Raw genomic sequence first — 21,398 nt, 5'->3', positions numbered from 1 at the left:
TGCTTCTTCATCCACCACATCTCGCAAGAATGGGCATGCCATTGTCAGAGCAGAAAGGAACACACAATTTTGGGCCTTCATATAGGCTAGTGGCCACACCTGGTGCTGGGGGGGTGGGCAAAAGATGCCGGTGCCTTATAACGATGACTTGGTTGTACTGATTGCTGGGAAAATAAAAAAAACCTTAGAAAGATGCCACCGTCCTGTGTGCTCACAATAAGAGCTCATATGTCATGGCTCACTTGACTTTACGAGAATATACCTAATTTTTATTTTGAGCTGTGTCATCTTCTTGGAGCTGGGGGAGGAAAGAAAAATAATGATTAATACATTTGTGTTACAGTTAGCATACAGTGTACATTGAAGGCATATCTCACCTCCCTCTCAAGTTTTTTTTATTTCAAGGTCCAGTTTCCTAATTGTCCTCTTTTTTATTTCGGACTCCAGTGCAAGATTTTCCATCTTTTTCTTCTTGTACTGAATGTCTATGTCTGCCAGTTCTATTTGGCGCCGGAGGTGGTTGCCATACAACTTTCTGATAGCTTGTGAGCTCTGTGAACACAATACAATTAGCGCAGCTGGAATTTGGCAGGATGTGGTGTCCTTTTATTAATACTCACTATGTTGCCAGGCTGGTTTTCCCACTGTATAGCATCTGGGTCCTGTAAAAGAAATTAGATTTTTTGATTTTGATGAGGACTCACCATTGTAGAGTAAATAGTACTTTCACAGTCTTAACATGATACCTCATGCCTTCTGGAATCCAGAGAGATGGTCTCCTCCTCATCATCGTCTCCATCATGTGCTGTTGCTGCTGCACTGGGGCTTTCACCCGATCACATTTAATCGGATTCATATTGAAGCTAGTAGACAAGACATGCCAGGCCTACAGTATGCCTTTGATGGAGTACTCACTGGATCAGCATCGTCTGGTGCTTGTGCTGGTGGCTCTAACAGGAACACAGTGCTGCCAGACACTGCAAGGCAATAGGTAAACCAAAGTCAGACAGTCCAAATTGATTCAATATGAATGTGGTTGTATCCCATGTAGAGATGGAAGGACATACCTTGAATGAAGCGGGTGGCATCTTGGGAGGAACCTATGCTCGTCTCTTTCCCCCCAGGGATCCCCTCTAAGACGGGCCTGCCTTTATTTAGCTCCAAGGCCATGTCCTCTGCTGGGGTAAGGTCAGCCTTTGGTGACCCACCACCCGTGCCTTGTCTGTGGGTATTCTTTTTCACTGCTAAAACAGTACAGACAATGTGTGAGCAGGCACCTTCTGGGTACAATATATGCTTGTGCTTTGTTAAATATTAGTCAGGGACCATACCATTCTGCAGAATGTTCTTGTATTTGATTTTGACCTGCTGCCATGTGCGCTTTGGCCCGTTCATGTTTAACCACTTCAGCTGTTATTTAGATTTTTTGAGAATTAGGCATATGCAATATTGGACCCACCGGTGGGTCCCCAGAGTTGATGTGGTTAATCTACATCACACGCACACACACACACACACACACACACACACACATTCTTTATCACAAGAACATTTAATGGAGTCACACTGCAAAAAAAGACTTGGTATTTTTGTCTTGTTTTCAGTAAAAATATAAAAAAAAAAAAATCTTAAATAAAGATGTATTTTCTTGATTTGCTAAATGACCCAGCAAAATAAGTATAGTTTAGACAAAAAATATAAACTTTAAGTAAATGTGTGCTTAACACAAGCAAAAAAATAAAAAATCTGTCAATATAATAAGAAAATTTCTCTTGAAATAAGTTTACTTTTTCCATAAACACTTAATTTTAGAAAAGTTCTCTTGTTTCACTGGCAGATTTTTTTGCTTATTTTCCTAGGTAATTTTGCTCAAGAAAATATTTAAGATTTTTTTTAGATATTTTTTTTTTACTGAAAACAAGACAAAAATACTAAGTAAGAAAGACATTTTTGCAGTGCAGTGAGCAACCGACCTTGGGTCCTTTGAAAGGCGCTATATAAATTAAAGTGATTATTATTATAGCTCATCTATTTATTCAATTAAATTTTATTCATATAGCACTTTTCACAATTGTTTCATTCTGTCAAAGCAGCTTTACATTAATAAAAGCAGGAGAAACACACAAAAAAAACGGTGGACAACATAAGAAGCAGAGTACAACGGCTAAGATTAAACCGTACTGAGCGTAGTAACGTTAAATAATAATGTAAGGCTTTAATAATAATTTATCACAGCTTTATACAGTGTGATGGAGTTACTTCACACAATTTCACTCATATTTGCAGTGCATTTCAATTAAAAATTTAACCGTTTCATAATTACAGTACAACTGCAGTTTTGGAGATATTAATTAAATATTTAAATTGTAATTGTGATGTTTCAGCGGAGCGGTGAGTGTGTAATTGTGCACTACTTACGCATTCAGGCGGTCTGCAATACTTTGCCACGCTTTTTCTCTTTGCTTTATCACTGTGGCGGTGTTGCCTTTCTTCTTAATTATATCTTTTACCTCCTCGTATGCCTCCATGAGGATTTGTGCTTCCGACGGGGAAAAGTACGCGGCTCTAGTTGCCATGGTAAATCAGTTAATCTGTGATCTGTGGCGGGGTCTATTTGAGTGAGCCGTGAGCACGCACCTATCCAGGATTGGTTTCACCTGGCTTAATGAATCCGTGTCTGCTCATCCTGGCTTGGTCTTTGTGCAACCAATTAAGCCTGGACGCACATGTTTTGGCTTCATTGAGCTCAGCTGAGTCATTTATCCCGGATGTCTTAATTCTACTTTTGTGCAACAGGCCTCTGGGGTTATGTTTGTTTTCTTCTAAAAGAGAAGAAAAGTAATCTGATCAGTTTTTATTGCTTTTCTGTAGGATAGGTTACTTTCCCGCCAAGCAATACGAAATACCTCTAGTTTTGTTTTCCTCCAGCTGCACTCCATTTTTCGGGCTGCTCTCTTTAGGGTGCAAGTATGCTCATTATACCATGGTGTCAAACTGTTTTCCTTAACCTTCCTTAAGCATAAAGGAGCAACTTTATTTAAAGTGCTAGTAAAGAGAGAGTCCATAGTTTCTGTTACATCATCAAGTTGTTCTGAGGTTTTGGATATGCTAAGGAATTTGGATACATCAGGAAGATAACTTAAAAAGCAGTCTTTTGTGGTAGAAGTGATGGTTCTTCCATACTTGTAACAAGAAGTAGAATTTACAATTTTGGCTATATTAAGTTTGCACAGAACTAAATAATGATCTGAGATATTATTATTATTTTTAATTTTCGAATTTATTTTCCCCATACACTATATAAAAATATATGCTGTATTGGCTAAACTGGTGCAGGTGAGTAAGAAATCTACTGTGTCCGTTGTAAAAAAAAAAAAAAAAAAAAAAAAAAAAAATTCCGATTTTGTTATATGGGTTTGTTTTGAGGTAAGAGTTTTCAGTAATACCAGCATGTTGTAAAACTGAATCATATCATAGAGCAGATAACTGATTAACCTCAGCACATTTTCTGTAGTCAAGGTTGCGCCTAAAAACAGCCAGCTATATCTGTGTTGGATATGTTTCTCTTAATCAGACCTTCACCTTCAGAAAAATATCCATACTTTGATGCTTTGTCTTTTTCGCTGTTACCTCAAAACATCACCAGTAAGGCATTAGAATACCGTTAATCACAATATTGATTAGCAATCTAGTCTTCCGTTTAAATATATGCGTTATAACAATGGTGCTAGTCAAAAAAAGTAATTGGGTGGTGTTAAGTGCAAATAAGTTTAATAATGTTTTAAGACCTCCACCCTTTTGAGAGAAAAAAGGGAATGTTGCAAATTGCTTCGATTTTGGAATGTTTTTTTCTCCCTCTCCCTTTTAATGTTTAAAATATATTGTTATTTGAGGGTGTATTGATAGAGATAGAAAGAGAGAGGGAAGTTAGTAATAATAATATAACATGTAAGTGTTAAGAATATGTTTGTTATCACAAGTTTAACGGAAAGAAAATGTGTAGATGGGGTGTATTCTCTTTGGGTGCACCATAACAACTTCTACCATCCATCCCATTATGTTTTTATACAGTTTACGGTTTTAACCTGTTTTTATTATACAGTCTGTTGTTTTAACGAGTTATTGGCGCCCCTTGCCGGGCCGATAATTTGCTGCCAGTGCAACAATCAGGAACTTCCTGTTTGGGACCTGGGGTGTTCAATATCGTGCATATCACAGGCAGACTTCGCAAAGCCGAAGGGTGTCAAAATGACAACATAAGCTAAGTGCCTACAACTTTGACACAGATAAGGTATGTAACTCTGGCTACAGTTGATATATTCTGTCAGCTATACTGAAGATGCACCTTCCATGATTTTTACCTTCCTGTTGTAATGTACACATACCTGTCATTTCAAAATGTTTCTCTTCTGGTTGTAACATAGTCGTATTCCAGTTTTTGACAGATAACATGCTATTGTCAAGTACTCTACACGCTTATTGCTTATGTGCTGTCATTGCTAAGTTAGCTAGCGTGCTATCCCCGGCATTATCACTGCATCAACACACAAGCGTTCAACAACAACAACGTGCGTTCTCAAAATATATTTCTTCAATAACGTTTCTAACATTTTGAACTTAACTAACAAATAAAGTTTACAAAAAACACGTTATTACCACTGTTAATACATGAATGGTATCCTGTTAATCCCATTTTTTTATTTTACCATGGTATCTGCCATCGTAATTACTACTTACTTACAGTATTAATATGATGGCATTTTGTGATATACCTTGCAGTGCTGATACAGTAATTAAAAGCAGTAATCATTCAGTTCCATGGCATTACAAACTCATACTGTAACATGCTTAAACATGGTTCCACCACAGTAGTGTTTTGTAAGGGTGTTCTGTGGTTTAGTTGGAGCTTTTTGGTGTATTGCAGAAAGCATGGGTTACTGTTACAGCTTAAAAAGGCAACAAAATAGCAGTTGTTAACAGGCAGTGTTTTGGCAGCATGAGGGACAGTAATGAGGATCAGCTGACTTCAAAACTGCTGTCAAAGCAAAGAAAAGAGTAGGCACTAGGCAGGAATTTCTTTCTTTATTCGAGAGCAATTCACTTTGTGTCCTTGTTTTCTTCGAAACATGTTTGTAGCCATAAACTGTTGCTGAAGTGTTTGTTTTTTCTTAAAAAAAAAAGTTTGTGTGTCTTGTCTCTTGCAGCAGGGTGCATCATGCCGAGCTCCCTCCTGTGGGCAGTTGATGTGTATGGGAGGGTTTATAGTCTTTCGACAGCGGGACAGCAGTGGGAGCATTGTCGCGATGCCGACTTGGAGTTCAAGCGTGTTGTGGCTATACAGCAGTGCTGCTGGAGCATTGCCTGTGACCACCAAATCTACCTGTACGTCCATGCAAGTGAAGTGCCCATCCGCTACCAAGAGGAGACATATGAAAACCAGGTGTGCTCGCAAGTAATATACAGACTTTTATAAGTATTTGGAAAAAATCCAGCAACTCATTTTTCAACCAACAAGCAGAAAAAAATATATACAGGAAATGTTATCAAATAGAGAGCCCATGCAGAGCATCATTGCTGTATGTTTGGGCCAATAAGTCTTTCAAATATCTGCTGATTTGGCCTTTTTAGTTAGTTCAGGTTTTACAGTCATGTAGTGTTACTCCATAAAAACACAATAATATTAATTAATTAATAACCTGTCCATATGCAATTATTGAAAAGTCTTTAAGACTGGCATTGGCAAAATTTATACAATTAAAATTAAATAAGAATGTAAAAATGAAAGAGGTCTGTTATGTCTGTTATGCATACGAGGGCTTTATTTTTGTTTGATAAAAATACAGTTATTTTTACATTTTAAAATAACAGTTTTTAATTTGACTGTATTTCTTATAAGAATTTATTCCTGTGGTGGCAAAGTTGAATTTTCAGCAGCAGTTACTTTTGTCTTCAGAGCTACATCATTCTTCATAAATCAATCTAATGTGCTAATATTTGATGCTCTATTAAAATTTCTTATACAGCTGTGCTGTCAAATAATTTTGTGGAAATTTATATATTCTTTTTTTTCTCACTTTTGACAAATTTAATGCATCTGTGATGATGTCTAATATATATATATATATATATATATTAAAATTAAATTAAATTAAATGTATGCATTTAGCAGACGCTTTTATCCAAAGCGACTTACAGTGCATTAAGGCTATCAATTTTTACCTATCATGTATTTCTGGGGAATCTAACCCCCAACCTTCCGCTTGATAACGCAATGCTCTACCACTTGAGCTACAGGAACGCATATATATTATATATATATATATATATAAAATCTTTTAAAAAATATTAGCATTTATTTATACAAAGAGTACATGCTAAAAACTTTGCACATGAGGTTTGAACTAGATTTTATCATAAACACTATTATTTTTCATTAACCCTAGAGCATTTATTATCAAGTGAGACTCACTTATGTGTTTCCTGTTCCCTGACAGAGGTGGAACCCTGTAGATGGCTTCTCGGACCGGCTGTTGCCAAGTGACCGCTGGCAGTGGAGTGATGTCACAGGGCTGAAGCACCAGCCTCTGGGTGACTTTCAGCTGCCCTCTGGAAACTGGGAGTGGGAGGCGGACTGGCATGTGGATGAAAACTTTGGAGGGGAGCCCACAGAGAAAGGGGTCAGTATTGAAAAATCATTAAAAAAAGTTATTTCACAGCTCACACTTGCTTTAAGCCATAGCTGATCTTCTTGGTTTTTTAGGGATGGACATATGCCATTGATTTTCCAGCTATTTACACAAAAGACAAAAAATGGAACTCTTGCGTGCGACGCCGCAGATGGATACGATACAGAAAGTACAAGGCACAGGACACTTGGGTCAAGGTGTGTACCAGCACAAAGGACTTGAAAGCTATTATATATCTTAGCTAGTGTTTCTCTTTAATGTTGATGGAAAAACTTATCTCTGTGTGTCCTTGAATTTTATATGTGAGAGCAGATCCCCTCAGAGCAGACTGGGTCTCTTCCTGACCCGTTTAATGACATCACTTGTGGTGGTTGGAAGATCACTGAGGAGCCCAGAGGGTGTTTGTCACTGTGGGCAGTCTCTCTGCAGGGAAAGGTCAGAGCTCCGTTTGTCCCCCATGCTTTTATAATTTATAAAATGTTCAGTTCTTACAAAGCTATAGAGAGTGCATGAATTCTTGGTTCTTAGAACTCAAATGAATTTCCATTTATTGACAAGAAGATCATTTTTATTTTTTTTATTTTTGAGTAGGTGTGGTTCCGGTGTGGCATCAACCACCATAATCCAGAGGGCTCCGTTTGGGAGGAGGTGTCAGTACCAGGGGAGGTTGTGCAGATCAGCTGCGGCCCAGGTGACCTGGTGTGGGCTGTCCTGTGGGAGGGTGATCTGCTGGTCAGAGAGGGCATTGGAAGAGACTGCCTGAAGGGTGAGTGTAGTGGTGCAGTACACTCAAAAAATTGGGTAGATGATAGACATTCTATAATATTGATGTAATCACAGGGTCATCATGGGTCACGGTGGAGTCACCAAACACTGAAGCAGCTGCCACACACATAGCTGTTGGTGTGAATGTAGTGTGGGCTGTCACTAAAGATCATAAAGTAAGTTGTATTTTAATTAATATGATTTTACGCTTACACATACAGTGGTGTCCAAAACCTGAGACCACTAATAAAAATGCTTCTGTTTCAATTTATTAATATATTTTTTTTAAATACAAGTTCATTTTTTTTTTTTTTTACAAATTCATAATGTATTGTCTATATTAGAAGAATATAGAATGTACACACTACTGTTCAAAAGTCTGGGGTCAATTCAGAAAATTGTTAGAAATGAATACATTTCATTATCTAAGTTGCATAAAATTGGTCAAAAGTTACAATAAAGTATTTTTCATTGATACAAATATTTCTATTTTAAATAAATGCTGTCTGTCTTTTGCATTTTCTATTCATTAAAGAATCCTAAAATGAAAAAAAGTGTCAAGCAACATAACTGATTCAAGATAATAATAAGAAATGTTTCTTAAATTCCAAATCTGCATGTTATAATGATTTCTAAAGAATCGGGCTATTGGCATCACAGGAATAAATAACATTTTAAAATATCTTAAAATAGAAAACAGTTATGTTTATTATGTTAAACAGTTTTGTTATATTTTGCAATATTATAGTTTTTACTGTATTTTTGATTTGATAAATCCAGCCTTGATGAGCATAAAAACTTACCATACCAAATCTTACCAACCCCTAACTTTTGAACCAATATGTACTTTTTTATTTTTATTGTTACACAGCTTGTTTTTCCACATCTGCTTATTTCTAATAGGTCTGGATTAGACGGGGTGTGAATTCTCATAATCCTTGTGGTTCAGGTTGGATAGGTATGGTTGGAGAGATGGCCATGATCAACGTGGGTCTCAATGACCAGGTCAGAGATTAGTCATGTTTCCTCTCATTAATTCCTGTCTCTGATGTATGTTTTACATTGAATAACTGTACTTGTGTGGTACATATTTCAACTTAAAAAGCAGAAAAAAGACTTTTGAAGGATTAACCCAGAAACTTTCATATGAATCAGTGTATTCATCTATGAGATATAAGGATGTAACGATGCGAGCCGGTTGAACATCTATACAAATATGTGACGATACAAATCGGCTGAGATGTTAAACGAATCGCGATACATTTAAGGGTTGGGAGTTTATATAAGTGTATCTTTGATGAGAACTGACTGTCTTTAGAAAAGTTTAGATTGTATTTTCTTTTCATCTTGACTTTGTATAATGCATATCAAAGTAGTGTTTATAAGCACAGGACTGCTTTGTTTACAGCAGTCACCAAGTACTTCACAAAACTAAAGTCAGAGCATTCTGTTTTTGTTTAAAAATTTTAAATTATACAAACTAATTTAGATTAAAAAAAAACTTCTAATGTTGCATGTATACAGCGTCGTTGTTTATATGAATAGAGATTTATTTGATTAGATTTGGGGTTTGTTTAAAACATTTTATTTAGTTTTGTTATTTGACATTTCAATTTCACAAATAAATGTGCAGTATTTTGTCCAATCAATAATAAAAGACACCTTTTCATTAAAGGGTTAGTTCACCCAAATAGCAAAATTATGTCATTAATAACTTACCCTCATGTGGTTCCAAACCCGTGAGACCTCCGTTTATCTTTGGAACACAGTGTAACTTTATACACGAATGTACAAATATTGGTGTGTTACAATACCAGATATTATGCCCTATGCATGTATTCATCTAAGTATGTGTTTCTAGTGAGAATTATAAGTTCTGAAGACATTTCAGCAGTTATTACACTGGGATCTGTGAAGGTCATCTGATGTGTCTCTGTGCTCAGGTGTGGGGTATTGGTTTTGAAGACCGGGCCATATATTTCCGCCAGGGTGTGACTCCCAGCGAGCTGAGTGGGAAGGCTTGGAAGGTTGTGTCTGTGCCAAGAGATAGTGAACGTTCCCACTCTAGCGCCAGCGCAAGCAGCCATCAAAGGTTAGTTAATTTTGTCCATAGGCGGAGGGTGAACCAACTCCAGGGTAAGGCTAAAAGCAGTCAAATGCATTAAACATCATAAACCACTCTTTTTAGGCAACAACCAAACATGGGTGTTATGTAGGATAATAAAATATGTTTAATGGCACTGAATTTGTATTTAACGTTATTACAATTTATTAAAAACATTATGGACCCACTTTATATTAAGTGGCCTTAACTACTATGTACCTACATTTTAATTAATAATTTAGTACAATGTACTTATTGTGTACATACATGTTTTTACATTGTACTTATATTTAAAAAAAACTACATGTAATTACATCTGTATTTAATTTCTGTAATTACATTTATAATTACACTGTTGACCCATACCTTACACCTTAACCCACCCTTAAACTTACCCATACCTCCAACCCTCTCCCTAACCTTACCCCTATCCCACCTCAATAGCAGCAAAAGTGTTTTACAATACAATATGAACACAATAAGTACATTGTACTTATTTTTTTATGTAAGTACATAGTTGTTAAGGCCAGCTAATATAAAGTGGGACCAACATTATAAATTGATAATTAGGCTATATGACATTTCCTTTCCACAGTTATTCAGCAAATAAATTATATAGACAATGACATTATCATAACTTTGATCTATGCCGAGTTTAAGCACACTCAAAAAAAAAAAAAAAAACTATGGTTATAAATCACTGAACCTATATACACTGTGATATTAATCTCTTATATTTTACATGCATCTGTGCTTTGTTCATGATGAGAAATTTCACGGAATTCAGTCTTGTGACAGTCCCATTGACTGCCAAGTAAAATACACTGTCATGGTCCAAAAAGTATGAAAGACATTGTCAGAATAGTACTTCTGTCATCAGTGGTTCAACCTTAACATTATGAAGTGACGAGAATACTTTTTGTAAGTGAAGAAAACCAAAATAATGACTTTATTCAACAATTCCTTTGTCAACAGTCTTCTCTGTGTCTCTCCATATCACCGTATGCTGTGTATGCTCTTCAGCGCATCGTTGTGGCGCGGCTGATACAGAAGAGCATATGCAGCATACGGCCAAGCTTTTACTGGTTTGGAACGACATGGGGGTAAGTGTTTAATGACAAAATTTTCATTTTGGGGAGGAGTATCTCTTTAATTTGATGCCTATATCGACACTATATTGTGCAAGGGCTTTTTTGTCCAATTTAGTGGCATTCTTGTCCCAAGTCCCCATGGCCAGGGGAAGGCTAAGCCTTTTAAGTTTAATATACCAAATATTATATCAAATATATATATATATATATATATATATATATATATATATATATATCGACGTGATTCCTAACTTCTGGTGCTGTACTTGTTAACAATGTGTGTCTTTACGCCTTACAGCGCTGGTTGTTTCTTTGGTGGTGAGGTGCGTCTGCAGTCCCAGCCATCAGTGATAGGTGTTGCAGACCCAGAGATTGAAAGAACTGAAGGTGAAGTGGTCCCAACACCTGAGATGGGGGACGCCCCTAAACCATGCATCCCCAAAGTGACCAGTGATAGCTTCATCTCAGAGCTCGTATCTGACCGTGAAGGCCAAATCAGTCGCGGTGACATCCCCTCAGCTGGCCCATCTATTCCTGAGGAAGATCACACAGTAAAAGAGGTGGAGGACAGGGTTTTCCCTGACCAGGTTCTGTCTCCTAGCCAATCAAGTGGGGTGGATCCTCAATGGAGCAATGTTGACTTAGAGGAAGCCCAGACGCACATCACATCTGGACCTGAAGACGCAGCTGAAACCAGCAGCCTGTCCTCTGTAGCCTCCTATATCTTGGCCCTGGATGAGCCTTATGGGCCAGATGAGCATCCAAAATGGGCCTGGGTTAGCGGTGGGGGATGTTTGGTTGAGTGTCACACACAGCTCAACTGGTTCAACTCATTTACAGCCACAGGTCAGCCAGGTGTCATGTAAGGCTGCATGATGTATTGAAAGAAAATCGATATTGCGACATGGCGTAGTGCAAATGTCAAGGTTTAAACAATTTAATATACGCTTAACCGGTTTCAAAATGAAGTGCAGCATTTACACAGTGCTTCAACTTCTGGAAATAAAGAAACTAGAATAGAAATATTAGTATTACAAATATTTTTATTTTATTTTACTGTATTCTTTACAATATTATTACAAGATGTTTCTTATTTTGTTTATTATGTTGAATTTTTTATTTCATAATAACAATAAAAAAAATAATTATTTCATAGTCATATTGAATTGGTCAAATCGTTTTTTGTTTTTTGGGCAATATTTTAGGAAAGCAAAAATCATAATGTCACATATCGTGCAGCCCTATTACCATCCGTGTAACTGAATTTGATGATTCGTTTTGTCCTTGACTGTGCCAAATGTGATTGTCTCCTCAGCCCTAAACTCCTCCATGCAGGCCGTGTCTCTGTCCATCACACCTGCACAAACGACAGAATGGCGTAAACAGATATTTGAGCAGCTCAGTGAGCGTTCCAAGAGAGAAATGGAGAATTTCAGGCATTATGAGCAGGCCATTGAACAGGTAGTCCTCACACACAAAACATTTGTGATCTCATTTAATGTTTTTTTCAATACTAACAAGCTTCGTCATTTATCTTTTTTTTTTTGGATTATATCCAGATTGTTATTGATATAGCAACAATAAGTGTTCATACAAGTGCTCCAAGAGTTAGATCAAAAGTCAGAGCAACGGTTACAGTGACCGTAGTCAGTATATAATTTGATGACTCACACCCTGATTCCTGTTCTTCTCATAGTCTGTGTGGGTGAAGAAGGGCACCATGCAGTGGTGGAGAGACTGGAAACCTCATAAGTGGGTGGATGTTCAGTTTGCACAGGAGCAGTTTTCAGGAGCAGAGGGCAACAAAGATGGGATTCTGTTCATCTACTACACCTTCAATTATGAAAAGAAGGTAACCTCGCATCTGTTATGGAATCAAAATGGTAGTTTTGTGGATTTTAATCCATGTTTATTAGTTTGAGGCTATCTAGTAAGGTTAGTGTACTGCTAAAAGTTGATACAATTATATATATATATATATATATATATATATATATATATACATATTTCCTAAACTGCTTTTCGATTGGTCAGAATTTACGTGCGGGAAAATTCCAACATAAGAAGAAAAGCCAGCAAACAACAAGGAGACAACACAACTATGGAGAGAAGACTGTGCGGGCTGGTTTTGTCCCTCGCTTGAAAACAACGTTCTAATGCACTGCAAACGGCGAGCGGGAATCGCTCGTAACTTCAAGCGGAGGCGTGCATTAATTCTTCTTAACTCTGACATGCTCATGGTCATGAGACCAAATTTCTATGAGGCTCCGCACCTCCTCTCTACTCCAAGTTTGTCCACGAGCTGCCATGCTAAAGTGCAGACTGTCAACAAACACTTCCTCATCCCATAATGCACAACGCAGCTGACTACAGCAGCTGGTTTAGTCCAAAATTTTTCAGTACTTTTTGCAGTTGGGTCTATTTGAGGTCGGATCACATTCTCACCACAAACGAACCGCTCCAGAGTTCGTTTGAAAGCGTACCGAGACCACCTCTTCAAGCAGGTCCCGTTACGCTTGTTTGGTCCACCTTTAGTGCACACCCGAGTGCGATTGCTGCTTTCACACCTGCCCAAAAGAACCGCACCAAAGGGGGAAACGAACTCTGGTACGATTCAACCAAACTAAATGAGGCAGGTGTGAAAGCACCATAAGTCGCATTTATTTAGAACCAAGAGAAAACATTACCATCTACAGTCGCGAGAGGGCGCTCTATGTTTTCAGGGAGAGGCTACAGGAGCACTGAGCAGCATAGAGCGCCCTCTCGCTGGTGTAGACGGTAATGTTTTCTCTTGGTTCATTTCTCTTGGTTCATGTCAAATTAATTTTGATAAATAAGTCGCACCTGACTATAAGTCGCAGGACCAGCCAAACTATGAAAAAAAAAGTGCTACTTATAGTCTGGAAAATGCGGTATATATACACACACAAACACACACACACATATATATATATAGGCACAAATTTACCTTTTCCCTACTGGCAAAATGGACCACAAATTGATTACACGTTATTATACTATAGCTGAAACCTAATAAAAGTATCTAAAATGTACAAGGCCTTGATACAAAAACATACAAGGCCTTGATGACCATTTCTTTAGGAAATGCACAACTGATAAAATATTTAATTTTAAGAAATTAATACTTTTATTCAGCAGGATGCATTTAATTAATCAAACATGATAGTAAAGATGTGTAATTTTACTCAATATTTCTATTTCAAATAAACGTTACACTTCAAATTTTTTGCTCATCAAGGAATCTTGACAAAATGTATAACAGTATATCAGTTTTATTAATATATCATAATAATATTGTTTTTGTGTCTTTGTAAAATAATAATAGTAGTTTAAATCAATATTAATCAAAAAAAAATTCTTTCAATTGAAAAATCTTATAAACGTCAAACTTTTAAATGGTAGTTTATATGAACATAAATCTGTGCTTGTAGAGTGATTTTATGTGGTCTCTAGATTGACTTATTTGATCAGTTCAACCCGTTTTACCTTTGCTTTGAGTCTTTTCTGTTCTCTCTCTGTCCAGTATCTCCATGTGTTCATTAATGAAGTGACAATCCTGGTGCCAGTACTGAATGACTCCAAACACACATTTGCCATCTATACAGCAGAGCGAACCAAACAGAGGTGGCCTATACGCCTGGCTGCGCCCACAGAGCTGGAGATGCACGACTGGGTGAGGAGAGAACGTTAATCATGGGAAATTGATTCTCAACAGCTTGCACTGCACTTTGTGAATTTCTTGCTATTTAACTGACAGTTTGTTTATCCTATCAGCTGGCTCTGCTCAGTGTGTCCTGCTGTGACTCTAGAGGTATTCAGGGCCCTCCCTCAAAACAAGCCATCTGGTCGGTCACCTGTAAAGGTGACATCTTTGTGAGCGAACCCACAAAAGAACTAGAGGCATTTCTCTACCCTACACCCTGTGATCAGATGTAAGAATCAGATGATTGATTGATGATTGTTTTCTGAAAATAAGTGATTCTTCAGTCAATGGACCACTTCTGTACCTTGACAAGCATCCTAATTAAAGGATGGATTATATTACCTTCAAACTTTTTTTAAGAGTCCTAAAATGTTTTATTTTTAAGCTTGTCCCCCATCCAGATATTTAACTACTCTCAACTTTTTCATAAAATTTTTATAGTAAATGTATTAAGTTTTAAAATCAAGCAAAGCTACAATTTGACTAAGAACATTGTCTCACCAGAACCACTGGGTTTTTCCAAAAACCTCTGAAAAATGTAATAAAATAAATTATATATATATATATATATATATATAACATCAAAAGATCCGCAAAATCACACATTAAAGTTAAATTCACTTGATCAAAAAGTCTTCATAAATTTGGACATAGATGAAACATAGTTTAAAGAGGTCAAGAATACCTAATTAAAATTTAGTGTCAGTGAGTAAAAAAAGTAATAATGTGAAATATTCTTAATCATAATATTATTAACTTAAAATAAGTGTTTTACCAATATGCTTTAAAATTTAATTTATGATCGCATACTGTATATATCATGTGATGGCAAAGCTGAATTTTCTGCAGCTATTTCTTCAGTGTCACATGATCCTTCAGAAATGAATCTAATATGCCGATTTGATGCTTAAAGGGTTAGTTCACCCAAAAATTTAATTAGCCAATAAATTACTCACCCTCAAGGCATCCTAGGAGTATTTGACTTACTTCTTTCAGACAAATCCAGTCAGAGTTATATAAAAAAAAACTGTCTTTGATCTTTCAAGCTGTTTAATGGCACTCAGTGGGTGTTGCAGTGCTTCAGTCTAAAAGAAGTGATATAAAAAGCCAAATAAACGATTAGTACATTTTGAATATGGATATTTTCTTACAAAAACACATCGATTTACTACAGGAGGCCTTTGTTTACCCCCCAGAGCCATGTGAGAAACTTTTTATTTTGGATGGGCGCTTTTTATATCACTTCTTTTAGACTGAAGTACTGCAACACCCGCTGAGTGCCATTAAATAGCTTGAAAGATCGAAGACGATATACGATAACTCTGACTTGATTCGTCTGAAAGAAGAAATTCATATACACCTAGGATGCCTTGAGGATGAGTAATTAACTTATTATAATTTTTGTGTGAACTAACCCTTTAAGAAACATTTCTTATCATTATAAGAAATGTAAACTTTTTTTAAGGATTTTTAATATAAAGCATTTATAGACAATTTACAAGTCTTTGTTTTCACATCCTTACATCCTTATTTTGCATCCTTACTGAATAAAGGTATTGAATTCTTAAAATAAATTGTAAAAAAAAGAAGAAAAATAAAAAAATCTTTATCATGGATAGGTTCTGGCATCAAGTCGGAGGGCATTTGCGTATTGTTGAGTCCAACAGTCTTGGTGTGGTGTGGGGGATTGGCTATGACCACATTGCCTGGGTCCACACAGGAGGCTATGGAGGAGGCTTCTTCCAGGGTATATGCATCACCTCTTTCTAAACCAATCAGTGTTTTTCGTGTATTTTAATAACACAATGTATTTATCTTACACACACAGGTTTGGCAAGCAGCACAGATCAAATCTACACACAGACTGACGTGAAGAGTGTTTATATCTATGAGAACCAGCGCTGGAATCCTGTCACTGGTTACACTAACAGGTTAATTCTGAGTGTGATGTTTGTAATCCAGGATTGTTCAGTATGCTCTCTGCTGTGCCTCACTGTTTCTCCTCCAGGGGTCTCCCTACTGACCGTTACATGTGGAGCGATGCCACGGGTCTGAAGGAGTGCACTAAAAACAACACAAAACCACCCTCCCCCAACTGGACTTGGGTTTGTCCTGTGATAAATTTCCTCCAAATACATAAAGAAATTAACTCTGAATGACATCCAGCTGCTTCATTGCTGCAAACCGTTGTATGTGTGCACACTCCCTAATATTTTGCAGGTGTCTGACTGGACTATTGACTATGCTGTGTCAGGTGGGACAGACAGAGAGGGCTGGCAGTATGCAGCTGACTTTCCTGCGTAAGTTATATTGTTTATTAACATTGCCAGTGCATCTTATAACATAAAAAGCACAATCTTCAAGTGTGAAAACTAGCTAACTCTTAATTTTTCTGAATGTATTTACCTTTCTAGGTCATACCACGGATATAAAACATTGAAGGACTTTGTCCGCCGCAGACGTTGGGCCAGGTATCTAGCACTTAATGTAGGGGACTTGATTGTAAAGATAAAAGGATTAAATTAGTTAATTATTAGGAATAAATTGATAAAAGGAAAATGTGTTTCTGTGGCTCAAATGGTAGAGCATTGCGTTAGCAGCACAAGGTTGTGGGTTCGATTCTCAGGGAGCAAATGTTAGATAAAAATCTTAGCCTGAATGCACTGTAAGTCGCTTAAGCATCTGCTAAATGCATTAATTGAATTGAATTTTTTTAAAGTGTAAAAAAAAAAAAAAAGTAAATTGGCTACTGTTAAGTAGCCAATAGAAATATTTATTAAGTGTTGGTACACTGCCTTAAAATGGTAATCAATTTTTTCTAATTGTTAAATTTGGGTCCTATCACCAATTCTTAACCATCATCTTCCACCTTAGAAAGTGTAAACTTACAACAACTGGCCCTTGGCAGGAAGTCCCGCCTATACCTTTGAGTGACATCACAATCCTGCCTTGTGGACCAAAGAGCACAGTAGAGCAGGTGCCATTATGGGCCATCAGCAACAAAGGAGACGTCTTGTGCCGTCTGGGTGTCACTTCACTTACCCCTGCAGTAAGAGCCAAGTTCCTTATTTGTTTTGTGTAGTGATGAATGATAAATATCGGCAGATATTTAATGCACATCTTGTCAGTAAAGTTCTGTAATCAGCGGCAAATCTCTACATGTGCATGATTTCACGTACGTGTAGAGATTTAACTCTGATTACAGATCCGGCATTACTGACAAGATTTGCATTAAATATCTGCCGATATTTATCGTGCATCCACAGTTTTGTGTTCAGTAGTTCCCATGCAAATAGTGTACAAATACTTCACAAACAATACCCAGAATGATGTAAGCCTGACTGATGACATGGCTTGATCCCAGGGGTCGTCATGGTTACATGTTGGAACCGACCAGCCTTTCAAGTCGATTTCCATTGGTGCTGTCCACCAGGTTTGGGCCATCGCTAAGGATGGCTCTACGTATTTCAGGGGCTCTGTGTCTACCCAGAACCCGGCAGGTGAGGGAAAAACCTTCTATCACAAAGCCTGTTTATGTATGACCCTATGAAAATTCAACAGAACATACTTGTCTCTCACTTTAGATTTTAATGCAAGTCATTCCTGTCATGCTGATGTTGCAGCATTGCTTGTATTTCTGCAGCAGCATTAGAAAGGTTTGATCTGTTTGCAGGAGATTACTGGTATCACATCCCCTCTCCAACCGGACAGAAGCTCAAACAGGTGTCAGTGGGTGGGACGTCTGTATATACAGTAGATGAAAATGGTACACCTATACATGTCACACTGATAAAAAGGTGTTAATACATCAGTGGCCACTGATACTTTTCAAAAGTGGGGAAGCGCAGATGTTACTAATCAATGGAAAAATGTGGTATTGCTATTAAATGCTTACCTAATGACTAAAATTACTTTTAATTTAATCAATAATTGATCAAACTTAAGGTTAACTGTATTTTTACAGCAAGATGCAAGTTAATGATTTTTGATATTATTATTTATACATATTTTTAAAGAAATCAATTATTTTATTCAACAAGGATGCTTATATAATTATAATGTTAGATAAAAAAATGCATATATATTTCAAATAAATGCTGTTCTATTTAACGTTCTATTCATCAAATAATCCTGAAAAAGTGTCACAGTTCCCAGCACAACTGTTTTCAAAATTGAAAAAAAAAAATAAAATATATATATATATATATATATAATTTTTTTTTTTTACACTAAATCAACATATGATTTGTAAAGAATCATGTGAAACTGAAAACTGGAGTAATGAAAATGATACTTTCCCATCACAGAAATAAATTGCATTTTAAAATATAAAAGTTATTTTAAATTATAATTTCACAATATTATTTTTATTGTATTTTTTGATCAAAGAAATACAGACTTTGTTAGCAGAAGAGACTTCTTTCAGAAACATTAAAAAAATCTTACAGACACCAAACTTTTGAATGGTGCTGTATATAATACAATACTAAAGCTAATATATATGGACTATATATATATATGTGTGTGTGTGTGTGTGTGTGTGTTATATATATATATATATATATATATATATATATAATCTAGAATCCAGTCTAAAGCAATCAACAGTTCTATACATGATGGTTTATTTAAAACTGTCAAATATAAATTGACCCATTGTTATAGTTATGATTCTGTGTATGGTTTTGTGTGAGCAGGTAACCTGTGGTACAGACATGATGTGACCCCCAGTTTGCCTCAGGGCTCATCATGGGAGCACATCTCCAATAATGTGCGCAAGGTGTCTGTGGGACCTCTGGACCAGGTCTAGACCATTTCCTTATTACGAGTTATTGCAGTCTAACTACTGCAGGTTCGCTGCTCTGCTTAATGCCTTAATGTTTTGTTGGGGGGTGGGGTGTTTCCCCAAGGTGTGGATCATTGCTGATAAGGTACAGGGGAGTCACAGTTTGAGCTGTGGCACTGTGTGTCGCCGGCTGGGGGTGCTGCCGAATGAACCCAAAGGGCACTCGTGGGACTATGGCATTGGGGTGAGGACTGCTGACATTTTCTTCATGCTCACTAGTCACTAATAGTACTTTGCAGAATGGATAGAAAATAATAAATCATCTGTTTCTTTCAGGGTGGATGGGATCATATAACAGTTAGAGGAAATGCCATGGAGGCACCTCGCATCCAGATGCCATCCCTGACTGACAACGGCAGCACGTCCACTGCAAATCAGTAACCAGCCAGAGGTGAACGGAAACCGAGTGGGCTCAGCGGAGCTCTTTACGCTAACCCTCTCTGCTGTAGCCATGAATTGTTTTCTTCCCTTCTGTAGCGCTTCTCTGGTACAGAGCAGAATTACTCAATCCCTCTTAACAAATCGTGTGCCTCACAAGCAGAGCACTCTGTGTTTTTGTTTGTACCTCCACTGAATTCACATTTTCTAGTTATCTTGAAAGACGTTTTCTTGTTGCGAGGGCTCTCTTGGATATTGAAGCCACTTCCAGTAATGCCCTCTTCCTTTTTAACACTCCCATCATTCGTCATTATGATTTTTACTCAGTACTTTTGGTAAGAGGATCTTAATTTTTTTTTTTCTCATCTGTGATAAAATCACAATTGTCCATTTGCCTTTTTGATCCTTTATTTGAATCCGGGGCATTAAATACAAAAAGTCACAATGTAAGCTACTGAAAGTACATTACAAGCATTTTATATTGAACATTACACACAAACAACATTTTTAAATAAACACCTGCTTCTGGGAATTTTCCTGCTCGGCTGCAGAGCAGTTAAACATCGGTTTAAGCCATTGGTCTTAGAAACTTCCAAGCAGGTGTGATTTTGGAGTTGGTTGGAGCAAAACTCTGCAGAGCTGTGGCCCTCCAGGAATTGAGTTTGAGACCACTGGTTTAAGCGTAAAAGAGTCTGTAATACTTTCATCATCTGCTTGTATTGGGTTATTGGTTATGTTCTTATTCAAAGCTGAGACAGCACAGTGGTTTTGCACAAATACACTACTGCTCTGAAATCTGGGGTCAGTAAGATTATTTAAATTTTTTTTAAAGAAATTAATACTTTCATTCAGCAAGGATGCATTAAATTGACTAAAATGACAGTAAAGGATTTTATATTGTGAAAGATTTGTTTCAAAAATAAATGCTGTGCTTTTGAGCTTTATTCAGAATCTTTGAAAAAAAACTTCACCGTTTCTAAGCAGCACAACTTTTTTCAACATTGATAATTGTTTCTTGAGCAACAAATCGGCATGTTTAAATGAGTGAAGGATCATATGGCAATTTCCACAATATATTAGTTTTTACTTTGATCAAATAAAAGCAATGGTGAGCATAAGATACCACAAAAAATCTTACTGACCTTTAAGTTTTTAATGGTAGTGTAAGTTCAGACGCTTATTCAGCTTTTGTCACTGATGAAAGAGTGCAATATTTTGCACTTGAAAATGTGAAGACAATGTTGTGAAACATTTCTCAGGATGTCAGCATATTTCATTTCATTCATAGATATATAGGTGGTTTAATTCTGGTTAAAGGCAGCACATTTTCAGAAAGTAACAGTATTTATAACAAATCTTTCCAAATGGTTGGGAAAATTGTTAGGATGAAAAGTTTGTTAAATTAAGTTATGTTGTACATGTGGATGTATTATTTTAAATATTTATGGGTAATTACGGTCCTAATGTGAAACTGCATCAATTATGTGACATCTTTAAGGGCATTGTTTAAGGTTGCTTCTGTACATACAAAGAAATGACATGCAGGCATGAGAGAAACCACTGGAAAAAGAAAAGGATAATATAGTTTTAAATTATTCAATGTAGACAAATAACGGGGTAATGAGTCATTATTTGGGTACAGTAAACTCCTCTCAGTTTCATATGTGTATGGTCTGTGTCCTCTGAATAAATATGAAATCTGCTCCAAAACATTGCATTTTTTAATATGAAATACTCACCCTGTTAAAGGGATAGTTCACCCAAAAATGAGAAATCATATGACTTAATTTCATGGAACACAAAC

General features: G+C 36.8%; 2 protein-coding genes and 1 long non-coding RNA gene across 3 annotated transcripts in view; 2 read left to right on the top strand and 1 right to left on the bottom strand.

Moving 5' to 3' along the window:
- Positions 1-21,398, top strand: part of LOC132121402 (parvalbumin-2) — a 318,907-nt gene that overhangs the window by 279,730 nt on the left and 17,779 nt on the right. The window lies entirely within an intron of this gene.
- LOC132121035 (uncharacterized) lies at positions 44-1,411 on the bottom strand. The gene is made up of 7 exons (XR_009426217.1): positions 1,332-1,411; positions 1,068-1,244; positions 747-977; positions 621-662; positions 378-552; positions 263-298; positions 44-164 (listed from the first exon to the last, which is right to left on the bottom strand). It is a non-coding gene; the product is annotated as an uncharacterized LOC132121035 (long non-coding RNA).
- LOC132121396 (tectonin beta-propeller repeat-containing protein 1-like) lies at positions 4,132-19,620 on the top strand. Its single transcript, XM_059530737.1, has 25 exons — positions 4,132-4,291; positions 5,205-5,440; positions 6,495-6,677; positions 6,761-6,883; positions 6,999-7,121; positions 7,278-7,452; positions 7,527-7,627; positions 8,355-8,456; positions 9,395-9,543; positions 10,945-11,492; positions 11,962-12,107; positions 12,343-12,498; positions 14,191-14,340; positions 14,442-14,599; positions 15,990-16,117; positions 16,199-16,301; positions 16,379-16,475; positions 16,591-16,670; positions 16,785-16,841; positions 17,245-17,419; positions 17,735-17,870; positions 18,044-18,136; positions 19,068-19,174; positions 19,281-19,400; positions 19,493-19,620. Exons 2-25 carry the CDS (start codon positions 5,216-5,218, stop codon positions 19,595-19,597), a joined length of 3,540 nt encoding a protein of 1,179 aa, XP_059386720.1. The 5' UTR covers positions 4,132-4,291; positions 5,205-5,215; the 3' UTR covers positions 19,598-19,620.

This window comes from Carassius carassius, chromosome 39, assembly GCF_963082965.1.
Source record: "Carassius carassius chromosome 39, fCarCar2.1, whole genome shotgun sequence".
Taxonomy (NCBI): domain Eukaryota; kingdom Metazoa; phylum Chordata; class Actinopteri; order Cypriniformes; family Cyprinidae; genus Carassius; species Carassius carassius.
The sequence above is the reverse complement of the archived record's forward strand: the minus strand, read 5'-3'. Positions and strand labels throughout refer to the sequence as shown.

Excerpts from the sequence above, each read along its gene's own strand:
- LOC132121396 (XM_059530737.1), top strand. The coding sequence starts at position 5,216 with ATGCCGAGCTCCCTCCTGTGGGCAGTTGATGTGTATGGGAGGGTTTAT. Across the intron at positions 6,678-6,760 it reads GGGAGCCCACAGAGAAAGGG|GGATGGACATATGCCATTGA; the intron begins GTCAGTATTGAA and ends TTGGTTTTTTAG. Across the intron at positions 16,476-16,590 it reads CCTCCCCCAACTGGACTTGG|GTGTCTGACTGGACTATTGA; the intron begins GTTTGTCCTGTG and ends AATATTTTGCAG.